At 38.6% G+C, this 17,102-nt stretch overlaps 1 protein-coding gene across 3 annotated transcripts in view; it reads right to left on the bottom strand.

Annotated features, from left to right (window-relative positions):
* Positions 1 to 1,408: 1,408 nt before the first annotated feature.
* Positions 1,409 to 17,102, bottom strand: part of CDH8 (cadherin 8) — a 156,419-nt gene continuing 140,725 nt past the window's right edge. For all 3 annotated transcript variants that reach the window (XM_017826949.1, XM_017826947.1, XM_017826948.1), the window contains 2 exons: positions 5,105 to 5,356; positions 1,409 to 3,467 (listed from right to left, as the gene is read on the bottom strand). In XM_017826949.1, the coding sequence (XP_017682438.1) occupies positions 2,974 to 3,467; positions 5,105 to 5,356 (746 nt within the window). In that variant the 3' untranslated portion in view covers positions 1,409 to 2,973. The remainder of the gene's footprint in view (positions 3,468 to 5,104; positions 5,357 to 17,102) is intronic.

The following is a 17,102-nucleotide window of genomic DNA, read 5'->3' as shown; positions in this document are numbered from 1 at the left end:
ATACCATCGTTATCCAAAAATAATATTATACTGAATTCATCTCATTGTCAGAAAAGGAGAAGTCCTGGAAAACGGAATGATCAACATCTAACCCCCTAACATGTATTTGTATAAATTTTATATTCAAATTACCTGGAGCTAGTTTGTGGAATTAATCATTTCCCTTCAGTGGGGTAGCAATGACACAAGAAACATCCTGTGTCTATTGACAGGTTCAGAAATTCATTAATTTCTTCCTCCCCTTTGCATTGTAGCTATTCATGTTTAATACCTGTATAAATGCACAATTTAGAGCTCTGCCCAGCAGTAGTAACTCCCATCTCTTTCTGACTGACAACGATGAGATTTCTGTCATGCTTTGCCTCTCCCACAGTGCCAGTGATGGGATTTTTTCCCTGGAAATCTTATTACTGAATGCGCTGTCGTGGTCTCAGATGGAACTTTCAATCAAAAAGGCAATCAGAAGGTCATCCATTTGTGATTTTTCCTACAAAAGAGCTTTGCAAAACTCTTCAGTGTAGACTATAACTCCTGGTCAGAGCGACTTGCCCTGAACACTGATGGGACCATAGCTGTGATCCACAGCTCACAGCACCTTCCTTTGCTCCCAGGACTGGGAGGGAGACTGAAAACTGGCTCAGTTTTGAATCAGACTTTCCCATTTGCACTTCTATTAGATCTGGCATGGCAACTCACAACACCCTGGCACGGGGTGCAAGTGATTAGTAAGAGTGTGTTTGGCTTTAATTGCAGTCTGTTCCATAAATATGTTTGATTTCATTGAAATCTTCATAACTGCTTCTGTTCTATCTTTAGAAAACTTCACTGTTTAGAGTATCACCAAAGTTGCTAGATAAAGCTATTCAGAGGCAATTTTTTAACGTAATGTAACTTAAATCTATTGGAGACTTCATTAATTTCAAAACAATCTTTATAACACATATAGAAGTGGTATTAGTGTCTTAGTTGTCCACAGACTACAGTCATTAAACCCAGCCATGCTGCAGCTAAAGCAAAGTAAATGTTTCCATTCGAAACACAGGTAAAATTGGGGGTGATGCATTGAGACTTTTTTGTTTGCAGAACAAATGTTACTGAGGAATTTAAAGTCAGTGGGTTGTTTTTACTGACAATACTTTAACAAAAGATCTGTGAGCTTGTTTTTCAGCAAGGCACAAGTGAATTAGACACTCATAACTCCTGTGGCCACAGGCTGCTATCTAATTCTGCAAACACTGTCAAAAAATGTTTCAAATATTATCCTATTTTTAATATTATTTTGACTGCATTCAATTAATAAATAAATTCTGAAGAAAATACATTCCTCAAAAAACCTATGAAGTTATTCAGGCAGATTCATTTCTGCAGTGCACAGGTAAACCTGAAAGAAAAGCAGCAACAAGAGAAGTATTTATAAAAATATATTTCACAAAGTAGGAAACAATACAGGAGTTTCTCTGAATACAATACATGGAGTAAATAAACAAACAATAATATAGCTTCAAAACAAAGTAGAAAATTAAAATGATTTGCATGTAATACGTAGTTTTCTTATACAATTGCTACTTCTAAATGGCAAGTTTGCATTACAAATTGAGTATGCTTGCAGCTTCTAGTGTTCTTTCTCTGTGTGCAAGAGCCCTGGTGCAACACTATGAATATTATAGAAAAGAAATGCTAATAACAGAAGCAGTAAAATTATGTACACACTGGTTCCTGCTCTAATACAGTGGAGAACTATAAGCATGTTTTTTTTTTACTGTACTGTGTTATGTGTGGATTTCTAAAAGTCTATAGTTTAAATATTCACATGAACCAGTTTACTTCCAGCTGTTTGTGCTTGTATTAAAAACACCAGGTACTAGATTTATGAAGATACAAAACTGTCAAAAGTTTTCTCTGGGAAAGTTTAATTCCTGCCAGCATTCTCTTAAAATTCAGCTACTTCAAATGGATAGGGAACTGCTTTAACCTGCAACAATTTGTCATTTTTCTTTTCAAAATGTACATGTATTAAACATTCATTATATATAGAAAAAAAATCTAACAGATATAATTTAGTTTTCTTCATAATCTTACTCTATAGATTATCAGTTTTGATAAATAAAAGCAGTAATGGACATCAATAAAATATTTATTTCAAAGATTAAACAAATAAATTCGATCTTTAGCAATAAAATCATCAATCCTTTCATTTAGGTAAGTCCATCCCATTTCACAGTTTTCTCTTTCGGAAGATGAAGCACAGGACTGATCCTTCTTCTAGAAAAAAAGATCCTTTTGGAAAGCAAGGTTTTGTAGCCCTGCCTCTGAATCTCTACACATTAGTAGGATTTATTACCCATCACTGGAATGGATTAAGAACATGTGAATATTTTAAGGCTTGACACAATATTTAAAGATGATATTCAGTCTGTGGTTACGTGGCCAACAATTACTGTATGTACAACGGATGGTCACTGCACAGTAGAAGCCAGTAGGAATTGGCAATGCTATTTCTGCTCAGCATTGCTAAGAAGACCAAGATATTGCTTTTAAACATTTCTGTGGCGGGATCTTTGTTGGCAATGCAGAAACAAACCATTAGCTTTACACATACTGGCAGGAGCTACTGTTCAACAGCAAAATCCCTGCAAGTCCATTTTCTAAGAGAGCACCAATTTCTTTTTGTTCTTTTCAATTCACTGAAGATAATCAAAGATCCGAATCTCCATCTTCAGAGTGGTCAAGTGAATATCAAATATCCAAAGACTTCTAGACACTCCACATACTTTACTTCACACTCCACAAGACTTAACCTCCTAACATATACTTTTTTTTTTTGGTTCAACATTACAATGTAGTTGATTTTATAGATGACTGGCGCTAAACTTGCCTCTAAAACAAAAAGCCACATTAGTTTTAACTACCAGCAGTGGCCCTAGAATATTACATGATCATTAAGTCAACAGGGAAGAAGTTTGTAATCCACTGTCAAGTTTCTTTGTCACTTTCTCCAACTGAGTAAAGTTCTCCAAGTCTTTTAAAGCGAGGACCCCATTCACTGAGGTAGTCAAAATTCTGGTCTGAGTCTGATGTAGAGGACTCCAATGAGCTCAGGGAACCAGCCGCTGACCCCTTTCCTTCATAGCCATAAATCTGGATAGAGTCATATGGTGGAGCTGTGGGATCGTTATCAGCTTCATGAAGCCTCACATTAATAAATTCATCAACATCAACACCATTAGGAACAGGTGCAAGACCCTGCCTGGGCATAAATTGAAGATCAGGCTTAATATCCTTACGAGGCAAAAAGCCATTAATTCCATCCGGATTTTGCAAAGTCGCAATGTCAAACGCTTCTGTGTCTTCTTCTCCACCTCCCTCGTCATCGTAGCGGATAATATTTTCCCTCACATCTTCATCATCTTTGATGATTAGAGGCTCGTTCTTATGTCTTCTCAGCGTTACAAACAGCACCACGATGACTGCAAAGAAAACATCACAGGCTGGTTAGGTAAGAAATTTCCAATCAAAACATTACATGGGAAGTGCAGTTGTGGAAGGTGGTCGGGTGGCTTTTGTGAAATCGAGAGTAATAAGGGTGAAAAGCTGAAAGACCTATAACTTCAACCTCATTCACGTGATGGAAATCTGATCAGAAGCTCTGAGTAGCCCTCAAGATTTTTATTATCAGCTCATATTTACATCTGAAGCTCAATTGTATATAGGCTTCTATATAACTTTTATATACTTCTATAAAACGTACTTCTAGTTTTGAGCTTCAAAGTCAGTAAACAACTTTTCCTTTTGGGAGTGAAGTAAAGCTATCATTATTCACTGAACACAGTCTATAAGGATCTACATTATGGATGGTGTTTTCCAAAATTAGAGAGTGTTTTTCTGAAAACACAGCCCTAATGACAAAAGGAAATCAGTGTCTTTTTTTTTAACCTGTTGCAAGAGACTCACATTATATAACTGAAAAGAAAATGAGACAATAAGGGGGAAAAAAAGAGCTTAGCTTGATTTCAGAATTGTGGACAGATGTATAAAAAACTCTAAATGGGTTGCAGTGTTGTTTTTGCAGCTTAATGCTGAAATCTCAGTTACTGATGTAAATCTCAGTTACAAAGTGAAGCTGTGAAGTGCAGAAATAGGCCTCTTCCTTCACTGCTCTCTCCCTCGCTTGATGTTGTATACAAATTCTGTATGTTTTATTAAAATATACCCTGCTGCTTGTCTTGTAAAGCTGCAGTGGGTCTTGTGCCATTAAAATCCAGAATAAGCTCATATTAGAAATATATAAATACAAATATATATAATAGAAATCTCTAAAGCTGTTTAAAAGCATCCAAAGGAGGGCTAGGATGATGATGAAGGGTCTAGAGGGGCCTTACAAGGAGGGGCTGAGGACACTTGGTGTGTTCAGCTGGAGGAGACTGAGGGCAGAGCTCATCGGGGTCTGCAGCTCCTCACGAGGGGCAGAGGAGGGGCAGCTCCATCTCTGCTCTGCGGGACCAGGGACAGCACCCAGGGAATGGCTGGAGCTGTGTCAGGGTAGGCTCAGGTTGGATCTCAGGAAAAGGTTCTTCCCCCAGAGGCTGGATGGGCACTGCCCAGGCTCCCCAGGGCAGTGGGCACAGCCCCAAGGCTGCCAGAGCTCCAGGAGGGTTTGGACCATGCTCTGAGGGCCAGGGTGGGATTGTTGGGGTGTCTGTGCAGGGCCAGGAGTTGGACTGGAGGGACTTGTGGGTCCCTTCCACCTCAGGGTATCCTGTAATTCTGAGATTCTATGATTCATGCAAGCCTTAGAAGACAGAACAAGTCCACTTCTGTCATGTGTAACACATACTATGTTCACCTTGCTACTTAACATCCTGGCTGGATTTTTGGTTTCACGTTCCATACCTGCTTATTATGTAACTCCTGTACAACTACTTCAGACTGGGACTTTGCTTTGTACGCTTCAGCTCTCAGGACAGGAGGGACACAACCCTGACAGGATTTCAGGACTGCTGCATGTTCCATTGGACTAGACTGTCAGTCCTTCTCTGTGACTCCTGTGCTCCCTTATGGCCACGCAGGAAGCAGAGGAGTTTTGAGCTGTGACACAAATACCTACCCAGCAGCAAAATGATGCAGGCCAGGATTGCAATGAGGGCTCCCATGCTGAGTCCAATGGGAAGCACATAGGCCTCAACATTACAGGACTGGACAATGCCATCACTGCTGCAGCCACAGACACGGATGGTGAGGGTGCTGGTGCTGCTCATGGGAGGATTCCCACTGTCACTGATGACGATTGGCAGCAGATAAACCTCTTGCTTCTGCCGGCTGAACCCGCTGTGCTTCGCCAGGATGCTGAGGGTGTTGTCTGGAAAAGGGAAAATTGGCAACGTTTCACCACACAGAAGGGCTGCTGACCCCACAGCTTTCAGGAAACCTCAAACGTTTTATGACCTCCTCACACCAGCAGCACGTGACACAGAAATCCCTTCCCTTTCTGTCCCTGCTCTGAAGAAGTGCAACATGTGCATTTTCTTGTGTCTTGTGGTACGACCATGAGGCAATCCCTCACTTTCTCCTCTGCATACATCCCTATAGATATCTTCCCATCATGGTTCACCACTGTTTCTCAAGTCATGCAGTCATAAAAATTCACCCAGTAAAGCGAGAAAGAAATGAGATGTTAAAGTAACCCAAACTTAAAGCACATTCATCAATTAAAACAAATGTTCCCTCCGTTACAGTTACAAATTGCACAATATCTTCCCTTGCTACGAAAGATTCTTCTTTTTCATATAAAGACAAAAGAAAAGCTCAATGCATCAAAAGCTGTAGGCCTGATTTTCAGCAACTGAAACATTTATTAGGCCCCGGTGATGGAAAAAGAGCAGACGGAACCAGAATGTATCTCCTGTGGAGGCAGCTGGAGGAAATGAGTCTGGGACATTCTTACCTCTGCACACATATGCAGAAACTTAATTTTAGAAGCATATAGAGGCATCTGACTGCATGGCATCCTACCCAGACACAGAGTCACACAGTTAAATCTCTCATACTCACTCAGTTCACCATCAAAAAGAATACAAGTTGGTTTTACTTAGGATAATCATATAGATTCTCTCAAGTATTAGCTGTAAAAATTATAGATTCTAGCCAGTTAACAACACACTACTACTGAATATCAGTGATCTTGTATGTGTAAGAATGCTCAGGTATAAATCATGATTAGTGAGCATGTCAAGCATGGGAAAAACTCTGATTTATTTACATACTTATATATTCACTGTTAACTTTGTTTCATTCTGTGGAATGAAAAAAAAAATTCAGTATTATGAGTTATATACTAACAGAGTGCATGTTGACTTGCACTAGTTTGGGTTTGTTTTTAATAAAAAGATATTTTGTTTAATAAAAGGATTCTGAGGCACACAGAATAGGAATGTGCGTGTGTGTTACTGCAGGATCCAATGACAATTTTAAAGCTGCACATCATGTTTGGGAGAAGGAGTTAATGTTGATTTTCCTGATTCATCATGAACCAAAGTAAGCCTCCTGATATTTTATGCTATAAAATGCACATTTTCAATATTAAATGTCATTCCACGGAAGGAAAGAAATTACTGGGATTTATGTGGCAGGCATGAGGCAGGGAAGGCTTGGAAGACAGGCAATGTTCATATGACAACTACAGCAAAGACTCAATTCTTGAGTTGAACCCCAAATTTCCTTCTTAATAAGGAGGTATATTAATAAGGAATAAAGATACAGAATACAATGATTACAGAACAAAATATTACTAAACTATATCACGGCCTCAACCTATATCAAGATATCAATCAGTAGATAACTCCTATAGTTAATTCATTACTTCCATGAAACAAAAGAGGAAGAAAGATTATTTGGTATTCAAGCACAGGCGTAATTGCCTCACACAGAGAACAGAGAAGGCTTGTTTTCCCACTCAGTGACTAAGAAAATGGAGCCAAGTAGGCTCCTTGTGAAGATCAGGACCTCTGATTTTGCAGGCCTGCTGCGTATGCTCAGAGGGATGGAGCAGCTCTGCTGGGAGGAAAGGCTGGGAGAACCGGGATTGTTCAGCCTGGAGAAGAGAAGCTTTGGGGTGACCTGATTGTGGCCTTCCAGGACCTGAAGGGAGCCTGCAAGGAGCATGGAGAGAGACTATTCCCAAGGGCCTGGAGTGACAGGACAAGTGGAAATGGCTTCACACTGACAGAGGGCAGGGTTAGATGGGATTTTAGGGAAAAATTCCTGGCTGTGAGGGTGGGGAGGCCCTGGCACAGGTTGCCCAGAGATGCTGTGGCTGCCCCATCCCTGGGAGTGTCCAAGGCCAGGTTGGACAGGGCTTGGAGCAACCTGGGCTAGTGGGAGGTGGCAGGGGGTGGGACTGGATGGGTTTTAAGGTCCCTCCCAACCCAAACATTCTATGATTCTCTAACCCTTCCACAGCAGAACCACCTACCAATCACACTTATGCAACCTGGAGAGGTTCTTTCTATAATTCATCTTGCTAATGATGTGTTAGAGATGATGTAACCATTTCAGCATTTTTCACACATTTGGAGTACGTAACACATGAAGATCAATCTAAAAATTAACCACTGAATAAAGCAGAAAAAATACAGTCACTTTGCAGAACAAAAAGTATTCCTAACAATTTTTTTTTTCCCAGGAATCCTGAGTTATTATCTATTTAATTTGGAAACAGTCACATCAAAACTGATGGCACCCTGGAGCTAAATAAATAGTCTAGTCCTTTCTTGTGCCCTTTTTGAAAATTAAAGGGAGCATATGTGTTTACTGAAGATAAATTTCAGGTATAAGCTCTTAAGAATCCTGACAACTCAAATAGGACCAAGCTCCCTGAAGACAACCAGAGTCACATGTGCCACTGTGTTACAGTGGAAAAGTCAAGTATGTCTTAAGTCAACAATTAGCAGACATTTAGAAGTGAGCATAAACCACATGTCAAATTAAACCACTTCCAGTGTCACACTTGTTCTCTGGCTGAACTGCAGGGAACAAAGGGAAAGGTTATGCTGGGAAAATAACCCTGTAGCTCAGTTTTCCTGAATATGGGCGTGATTCTTACCAAAGTAAGAATCACTAATGCATAACACTGGGATGTGTAAAAGGTAATACTTTTTTTTTATCAGATAGCATTCTTTTCCTCCTTGGCACCCCTCCCTATTTTCAAATACTGCAAAATAAATTCATCTGTCCACTGACTTTCTCCTGCAAAATTAAAAATATCTCAGCATAAGTTGAATACTTAATGCTTTTTCTTTAACTTTTTAAAGAAGAAAAAGACTATGTGGTGCTCAATTTCCAGCTCTTTCTGTCTTTGAGACAAATCCAACTCAGAAGTGTCACATCTGTAGTCATTTATTCAGAACTCCAGAGACTTTTACAGTTATATTACACAGTGACTTCCTGTGCTCTAAAATCTGTACTGATACAGCCTGTTCCTTTCTAGGAACCTGGTACAGTCCTTCTCTGTCCAAGCTGGAGGAGAGGATTGAGAGCTGAGCCCCAGCAGCCCTGCACTTTACAGATATGCAAAAGAGGGAAGGCACCTGCTTTAGGAAGAAACAATGAAGAGAAGCTGTGTTTGTTGGTGGCAGCTTCAGATCCCTTCTGGCACACTCTCTGCTATCCTGCCTGGCACAGCAAATTCTAATAAGCCAGAATCAGGGTGTAAAACTCAGCAAAAAAGGAAGTATGTGCTCTGAAGAGACAAATAGGAGGGGGCAGAAAAAATGAGAGGAAGAAGAGATGGAGAAAATATGCCCACCACTGCCAATTAGTGAAGCTGTAACTGTGTGCAAGAAACCACCTGATACCAGGAACGGTTCTAAATTCCAGTTCAAAAGAAATGAGATAAAGTAAAAGATATTCGAGATATGTAGGACAGTTAGTTGAAATGTTTAAGTGCAAAAGAAGTTGTAATGGCTGAACAATCAGTACTGTGCAGAAGAGGTGCAAAACAAGGAGAAGAGAATAACCCTTCTTTTCTTACAGATGGCTAGCTTGGTTGGATTTTTGGGTTTGTTTTTTGGGGGTTTTTTGGTTTTTTTTTTTTTTTTTGGTTGAAAGCTGCTGTGTTTGACTAAAGGTGAATATGTTGTGCCTGGAAAGAAACTGGCAATCAGAACTGGCAATCAGAAGTCATCAATAGAAAAAGCAAAATGAAACAACCAAATTGTTTTGCCAATGGATGGCAAGCCTTCCACTTGCCTTGGCAATTTTCTTTAGCAATGAATTCCTTTCCCTCCATTGCTACCTCCTGAAATAAATATACCTTGGTGCTGCTGAAAACGTGGCTCAAGTGAAGAACAATGACTCTCTAACTGATGTTTCAGTTGGCTCCTAGAACTTGAAACTAAATCCTAGCAGTTGATTAGCAGTAAACTTAACTTATCTGATTTGATTCCTTCTCTCTGTGGACATTCCCCTTACTGGTAGGTGACAAAACAGCAGGAATCTCCTCCAGGAACAACCTCCAGCACTGCTGCAGGAATTATCTCGGCAGCAGGTGCTCAACAGGAGAGGGGACAGTCTCTTTCCACTCATCTTTCCAATTAACCCACTGATCCTTCATTATAGTGCTGTTCAGGCTATTTATTTATTCGTGTTACTTTTAGCAAAACAAGGAAAATTACATGCAGAAAACCCCCCAAACCTGTCTGTTAATAAAGCTTTGAGGTAAACCTGCCACAGGCAAAGAGACACCAAGTGTTTACCTCCAGTCACTGAGGTACAGTCAGGAGGGCCTTTGATGTTCTCCATGAAAACGAGTCTCCCTGAAATCTGTGCCCTTTTGTGTGAGGAAGGGGCTGAAGAAGGTCATGGAAATGCCTGAGTCCTGTGAGATGCCCTCTCATGGGTGATGTTCCAACTACCCAGGATGGACAAGGAGCTCTGTTTGTCCTACAGGCTTCAGGAATATCATCAGATGAGGGACCCTAATAATTGCCTTACCCTCAGTGTCAGCTCGGAGTGACACAGCACCAGGAATACACAACTGCAGTTCACATCTGGAGCTCATTTTTACCATTTTTAAATATAAAACCAAATCAGTTCATTGTCTGACTCTCAGTTTTTGAAGTTCATAAGAAGATTTTTGAAACAGTCGTGAAAGAGACTGTTTTGGGAATATCTCCCTCACAGCTGGAACAAAGAATGGCAATGCAGAAGGTCTTTATGAGACGTCCAGTGTGATTTCCAGACAAAGGGAGTTTGAATAACCGTAATTACCGCAGGGCCAAGTGCTTCCTGCAGATCCCCCCAACAGTTCTCAAGACTCCCAGATCTCTTTTGAGGCTCCTGGCTGCAAGATTTTAAGAAAATGTAAATGTAGTAATTGTTATACAAAGCTGCTTCTGGATTTGCTGGACATGAGTGACTTTAACAGCACTGACACCAATTTGGATGGGAAATTAGCAGGCAGGAGTCAACTTCTTCATCTCCCACTTTGTACAGGAACACATGTTGCAATTTTAAGTCAGACAATAGAATCACAGAACAAAAGTAAAAATCAGAAGCAGTCAGTTTGCATCCAAGTTTCATTTTCTCTGCACACACTATTGCAATTCTTTAATTCCCTCGTGGTCTCTAATATGTGGAGATCAGTGGACTTCCCTGCTGGGTAACCTTACACCTGCATAACCCTTTCTGTCTTTCTTTTCCTATCCCTTTTAGAACATTTCCAGAAAGATCAAACGACCACTGGTATTAAGGACTTTGTGGTAGAAGTTGTTATCTATGCTGGATATATTACTTATGTGAAGACAGAATTTTAATTGGAAACTTTACAGCTGGAAACACCAGAAATACACGTCTTCGTGTTTATAAGAGATATCTTATTGTGTACATTTTTTAACCTAAAAGACATTCCCTGTAAAACAGAGTCCTTTACAAAAGTAGAAGAGCATCATGACTATCCTTACTGTGATGCTCCCTGCTTTTTTTAATAATGAAAACACAAGGACAGCTCATTCGTTTCCTCTCTCAGTTCATAAGTGGCATCTATTCTTACATAAAAAAAAAACCCAAACTTGAAATAACTGAGCAATTAAGTTGTTATCATCAAGGTTTCAGTGGAAACTACAAAATTACAGGCAGAAAAACAGAACATATGACATTCTACGAAATATTGGCACTATAACATTTAGCAATCTGCAAATGCACTTGAAGAGAACATTCCAGAGAATGTTAAGGTAACATTTCAGCTCTTTGCATAACCATTGATTCATTCAAGTGCTTTCTGTAATTGTTACTCTTCAGTACTGGAGACCTTTCAGTGTCAAACAGAGATTTTTTAAGAGATCTGTAGTAACACTGGTATTTTAGGTTTTCTTCAAAATTCAAACCTAATAACACAGAAATAGCGGAATATAGGGAAGATTCCAATCCCCATTTTAGATTCTGGGAATCAATCAAGTTGTCAAAACACAGAGACCTCTCAAAAAGTCTCTCTGTGCACTCCATGAGCTCTAAGCCTTAACTTAATCATTATTCTTTTGCATATTTTCCCATGAAAAGATTCACAAATAATACATATTTATATTCGTAGGATTGCGCTGTAGAACCAAACCAAATTAATTCAGCCCCAGCAGGTCCTACACTTAGTCTCACATGTGGCATCTTTGTCAACTCAACTGTTTTGAAATCTCTTTTTTTGTTTAATTTTCATAATTACAAAATCCCTGGGAAAGAATAACCACGAGCTGGTTTCTGTTCCAGCACAAGAACCAGGAGCGATGACTCAAAGCACACCCTCATCCATGTTCCCCTTGTAAAAAAACACTGTTCACAGACAGGCCCTGGGCTGAAAAGCTGATTTATATGTTTCAGGCTCCACAGGTACAAGTTGGAAGCCTCAGTTTCCTGCTTCCAAAAGCATGCTGTCAAAATGCTTTATGAGAAACACCCATTTAAGGCGGTATTTTTTTCATTTCTGCCTTAGGCTGAAACACTCTTTAAAGGGGACCTAATTAAAAGGGAACAATTGTGAGATTGTATATTATAAAGTTGTCAGTCTTTAGTAGCTGAAAAAATAATCTATTTGTTCATTAGCATTACTACCACAATTTTGTTTCATGATTAAATCTGGTGTTTTCAACATGGGTGCATTTATGCACATCAAATATGTTTTATGAGAACTTTTATGTATGTTCATATAAACACATAAGTGTGTCATGTGTAATATTTTACATGTGTATTAGGCCTTCCTTGATGTGGGTCTCAAACAAAATTGTGTTGAACAGCAGTTTCCACAAAAAGTGACCCCTTGTCTAATCTGCATAGTAATGGCATAAATGTTCTATTCAAGTACAAGGCTTACAAAATAATCTGAAAATAAAAAGTGCCATTTTTATAGTATATTTTTCTGATTTATGACAGCCAAACCATATGGGCACTGAAGCATTCACAGGTATTTCAAACTGACCTGCTTTTCATGAATGTCAAAAAATTGTGATGTCTTCAAAAAAGCAGATTGATGACTGCTATCAAATTTGATAGCAGACATCAGGTTCAAAAGAAAAAAGTTTTTGTGCTATAAAAATTCAGCTGACTGATCAAACTGTCTCTCCTGCACCATAAGAAGTTGCATGTCATACTGGCATCCTTAATGGCCACTCAAAACATTCCTATAATAAATTACAGTCTTCAATTGTTTTTTTTGCCTCGGGACCTGGGCTTTCTGTAATCCCTTAAAACAACAAAAAGAGCACAGGAAAAAAAGTATTTCATGGGAGCAAATGGATCAGTAGAAGAATAACTGGAATATATCACATATTTTGTATCTTTGATTATTTTTTATTCTCTTTACCAGTTGGCCTAAATAATAATAGCTTATGCCAGAATTGAAAGGCTGAATCAACTAATGAATAAAAAAACATAAACATATTTCCATGTATCCCTTTGCAGAAATAAAAAGCACTGTTGGGAATTTTGAATCATGAGCAAAGTAATATTTAATCATGTATACATCACTCTCATATGTTCAAATTTCTTGGAAAGGGGGATAATTATGTTAGTACTACTGTGTGATACGGAACTTGTAGTAAATAAATTCTTGACAGAAGTTTTAAAAAAAAAGCCAGACAAATTACCAGCAAAGTGATGATGAATGAGCATTTCCTCCTACTTTTTTCCTTTGAAAAATGTGAACTTTAGATAATAGTCTGTATAATTTCTAGTTCTATTCCTTTGGAAAAGTCTGAACTTTAGATAATTGTCTCTTAAGTATTCTAAAACTTTCCTTTGACCTTTAGGCCTGCAGATCTATAATCAAACATAACTATATGGTCACTTGCAGTCTAGCAGCAACTCTTGTATTTTGTACCTGGGTTTTTTAACTCATTGAAGAAAGGACAGAAAATCCCTGCTGAAGAAATAATGATGTAGAAGCAAGGGCTGAGTCTGAAATAATACTGGTTCTATTGTTAACGGGGTAGAGAAATAATTAGGACATGGTACCTCTCCCTCTTTTTTAATTTGCAGACATATAAGGCAAGTCAAACCAGGCACCTTTGGGCTCTGGGTGTGTTTGAGCCCCCCAGTTCCCACACTGAACTGCACCCAACACACCTGACTGAGTGTCACCCACTCTGCTGTGGCCAGTTATCTTTTCTAAACCCCTGGTGCCACTTTTGACTGACACTCCCATAATCTGCAGCAAATCCAGCCCGGGGAAGATGTAAGATATGCTCAAACAGTGATGGCTTTTGCCTCTCATTTTTCTCTTCTGTATTCAACAAACCAGCCACAAAGTTGTTTACTAATAATCCCATTGCTTTGACATGCTTTACTTTATTCGGATCACATCACTACATGGCATGTGCATTGAATGTTACATCTGTAAAGTGTAAGAATTAATGCAGGTTGCCAAGCTCTGGTTTAGAAAGAGAGATGAAATGGCTGTCAAATGTGCTCAGCATTAAAAATACATTATTAACACAGCAATTTGCATAGACTGATGGATCATTTTTGAAATCTACATATTCTAGTTAATTCTATTCTCTTGTTATTTTAACCAAAAAGTTTCAGAAAGTAATACTGTGTTTTACAGTGCTTTGATAAAATAATGGCTATATTTTGCATTTGAACCAAGAACTTTCCAGTACTGTATTACCAGATTCCAACAGAAATGCTGCAAAGATAAATAAGAAAGCCAAAATACCCCGAGGCTTTGCCATCTGTTTTTCTCTTGAGGGATAATGGATTCTTACTCTTTCTATGAATGTGTGCTTACAAATGCAGTGTGGGAGGTGAAGCTGATGACAGACAGATGCCTAAGGCCCTTGGGTCACTGTGAGATGTACAGCTTTACACATCACATTGCTTTGGGGTTCTCTTATGTGTAAAGCTAAATCTCTATCAGATTCAGTGAAATTCATACTACTTTTGGTAGGTGATGGAAAAGTTCCAAAAGAATTCCATCCCATGTTCTTCACCTTCCCCTCTTCACACACGTCCTTCAATTCTTACTTCTATGACTTACTTCCAGGCTCTGGAAAAGTTCAGAGTCTTCATGACTATGAAGACAATCAGAGATGTCGGAAGTGAATCTTTCTTCCCAGAATGTAAACTGTGAATGCCACAGTAAGAAACAGAAAACTTAAGTAGGAACCTTTTGGGTTTTAAATGTGATGTGTTCTTGGCATTTAAGTAACTTAAAAAACAACCACTTTCCCTTGCCCATGATAACTGTCTTTTCCACTCCAATACTCCATGGAACAAATTCATGCACACAGTAAAAGTTTAAAAACAATTTACCAGTAGATCATATAACAGACCTTAAACCTAAATCTGGAATCAGACCTATCAACCATATTGAAGTTTTGTTATAACAGTAAGAGCCAAACTCAAGCCATACTAGTGCATTTCTATTATGCTATTTACTTTTGTCATAATGTTCACTTTGAAATATAGTGGCAGAAAGCAAACACCAGACTATAAAAACAGCAACCAGCATTTATTGGAATGCTGCTTATTTGTACTGATGTAATAAAGGTCTTGTCAGCACTTCCACTACAAAATGCCAATTTTCAGAGCTTTATAACTCTGACATAACAACTTACTATGAGAAGAAATTTAGAATGTGTCCTCTCCGCCAAAGAATATTGAAAGTTAAATATGACTTACATTGGCTGGGGCATTTAAAGTCTGAAAATAAATTAAAAACAATTTTGACTTAACATTTTCTTGAGCTGGTGCCATTGAAGAAAAAAAAAAAAAAACAAAAAAAACCCGTGGCTTTGATTTTTAAAAAGTGCCAGATCCAGCAGTTCTTATATGTGCAGAACTCCCTTTAACTTCACTGAGAATAATTTCTGTGAGAGAACTGAAAGAAGTGCCATTATACATTTTTGTAAATGTCATCAAGAGTTATATTAGCTTTTTGTAATTTGAAAGACTGAAATGCTATGGTATAACATTGCCCCTGGGCACACAGGCAGCATGATAATGACTTTTGGAAGACATTCTGAAATGCAGATTACATATAACAATAACAATTTGTTATCATCAGGCCATTAATGGCAGTAATTTATATCTCTGTCTTACACCCAAAGTATACACATAATGTCTTATATGAACACCTCTCACTGAGGATGTGTCTCCCATGGTGAAGACTAATGGCCATTTGAAATGCAGAGAAGAGCAAAAGGCACCCAGAGAAGGAATTGCACTAAGTGAAAAAAAAAAAAAACCCACACCACAATTACCCATCTATAGGGTGGAATAGATTGCATAAAGTTTTCAAATGAAACATTCCAGGTACTCCTGGGAACGTTTCTGCACAGCATGCAAACATTACATGGAGAAAACTTGGCATAGCCAGAAGTTCCAAAGTAGGATACGCAGTTGGATTGTTGAGAATCAAAGCAGGCAAACACACACACACATCTGAATTTGGATTTCAAGACTGGGACTTACTGCAAGACCCTGATTTTACTGTATACATTCTGCGACACAACACATAACTTGGAAAGAAGAAGGAGCCAGAGAAAGAAGTCAACGTTTGAATTCTGCCTCACCACTGCAGAGACATTGCAAAGTCAGTGCTGACATTGGGAACTATCTGCCAACTGCAGCATCAGCTCAGGAGGTGTTTCAGGGTTCTCACTGAGTCATGGAATCACTGAGGTTGGAAGGGACCTCTGGAGGTCATCTGGTCCACCTCCTGCTAAAGCCCAGGACCTTGTCTGGGTGGCTTTTGAATACCTCCAAGGATGGAAGTTCTACAAATGGCAAAACATCTGTTATTCACTATTGAAATATAACTGCCACAAAACAACAGACATCTTATTCATTCTTTCTCTTTGTGCCAAGCAGAGAAGTTATGACGCATAAATATATAATGCATCTGTATACTAAGAGAACCTTGCAGATCACAGTGAAATGTTCCTTGTTGTCTTCCCATTTGTGATGAAGACTCTGATAAAGTACAAGTGAAGTGTGCAGGCTGAAGCTGCAATAAAAATACAAAGCAGGATCATGTAAAAGTATTATAAGAGATGGCAACTCTACTGGCAAAGGAAGATACATCTCAATGTGCCAAAAATACTTCCATGGTCCTGAATTAAAAAACAGTCAAAAAGGTGGACAGAAAACAAAAAAAGCACAGATACTTTGAGAAAATTACATTTCCTTACTGGGAGGAAAAAAAAAAAGAAAAGAAAAAATGTTTAAGTAAAACACTTTTAGCCAAGAAAAAGCTAAGTTCTGTATACAAATTTTGAAGTAAATGGTTCTACTAGACAGACTGCATTAGAACTCTACAAAGTTTAAGACAACTACATCTTTTGATCTTTCATGTTAGCAGAAGAAAAGCACAAATAAAGAGAAAGTTGATTTGGTATAATATTTTTTTCTCATTTAAAAATAGAAAGTACAAAGACAGCAGTTGTAACAATGTGGGATAGATAAAGATGATACAGAAGGAGATAAATGATCTAGAATTGAGTTTAAACTACCTTCCTCAGTATTTAGTATTGCTGCTACAATCAAAAATACAACAGCTGCATTAGAGTGGGCTTCACATTTCCTGCCCTGAGCTGACAAATAATTTCTATATGTTTTCTAAC

The sequence above is a fragment of the Lepidothrix coronata genome, unplaced genomic scaffold (genome assembly GCF_001604755.1).
Source record: "Lepidothrix coronata isolate B3197 unplaced genomic scaffold, Lepidothrix_coronata-1.0 Scaffold132, whole genome shotgun sequence".
Lineage (NCBI taxonomy): Eukaryota > Metazoa > Chordata > Aves > Passeriformes > Pipridae > Lepidothrix > Lepidothrix coronata.
The sequence above is the reverse complement of the archived record's forward strand: the minus strand, read 5'-3'. Positions and strand labels throughout refer to the sequence as shown.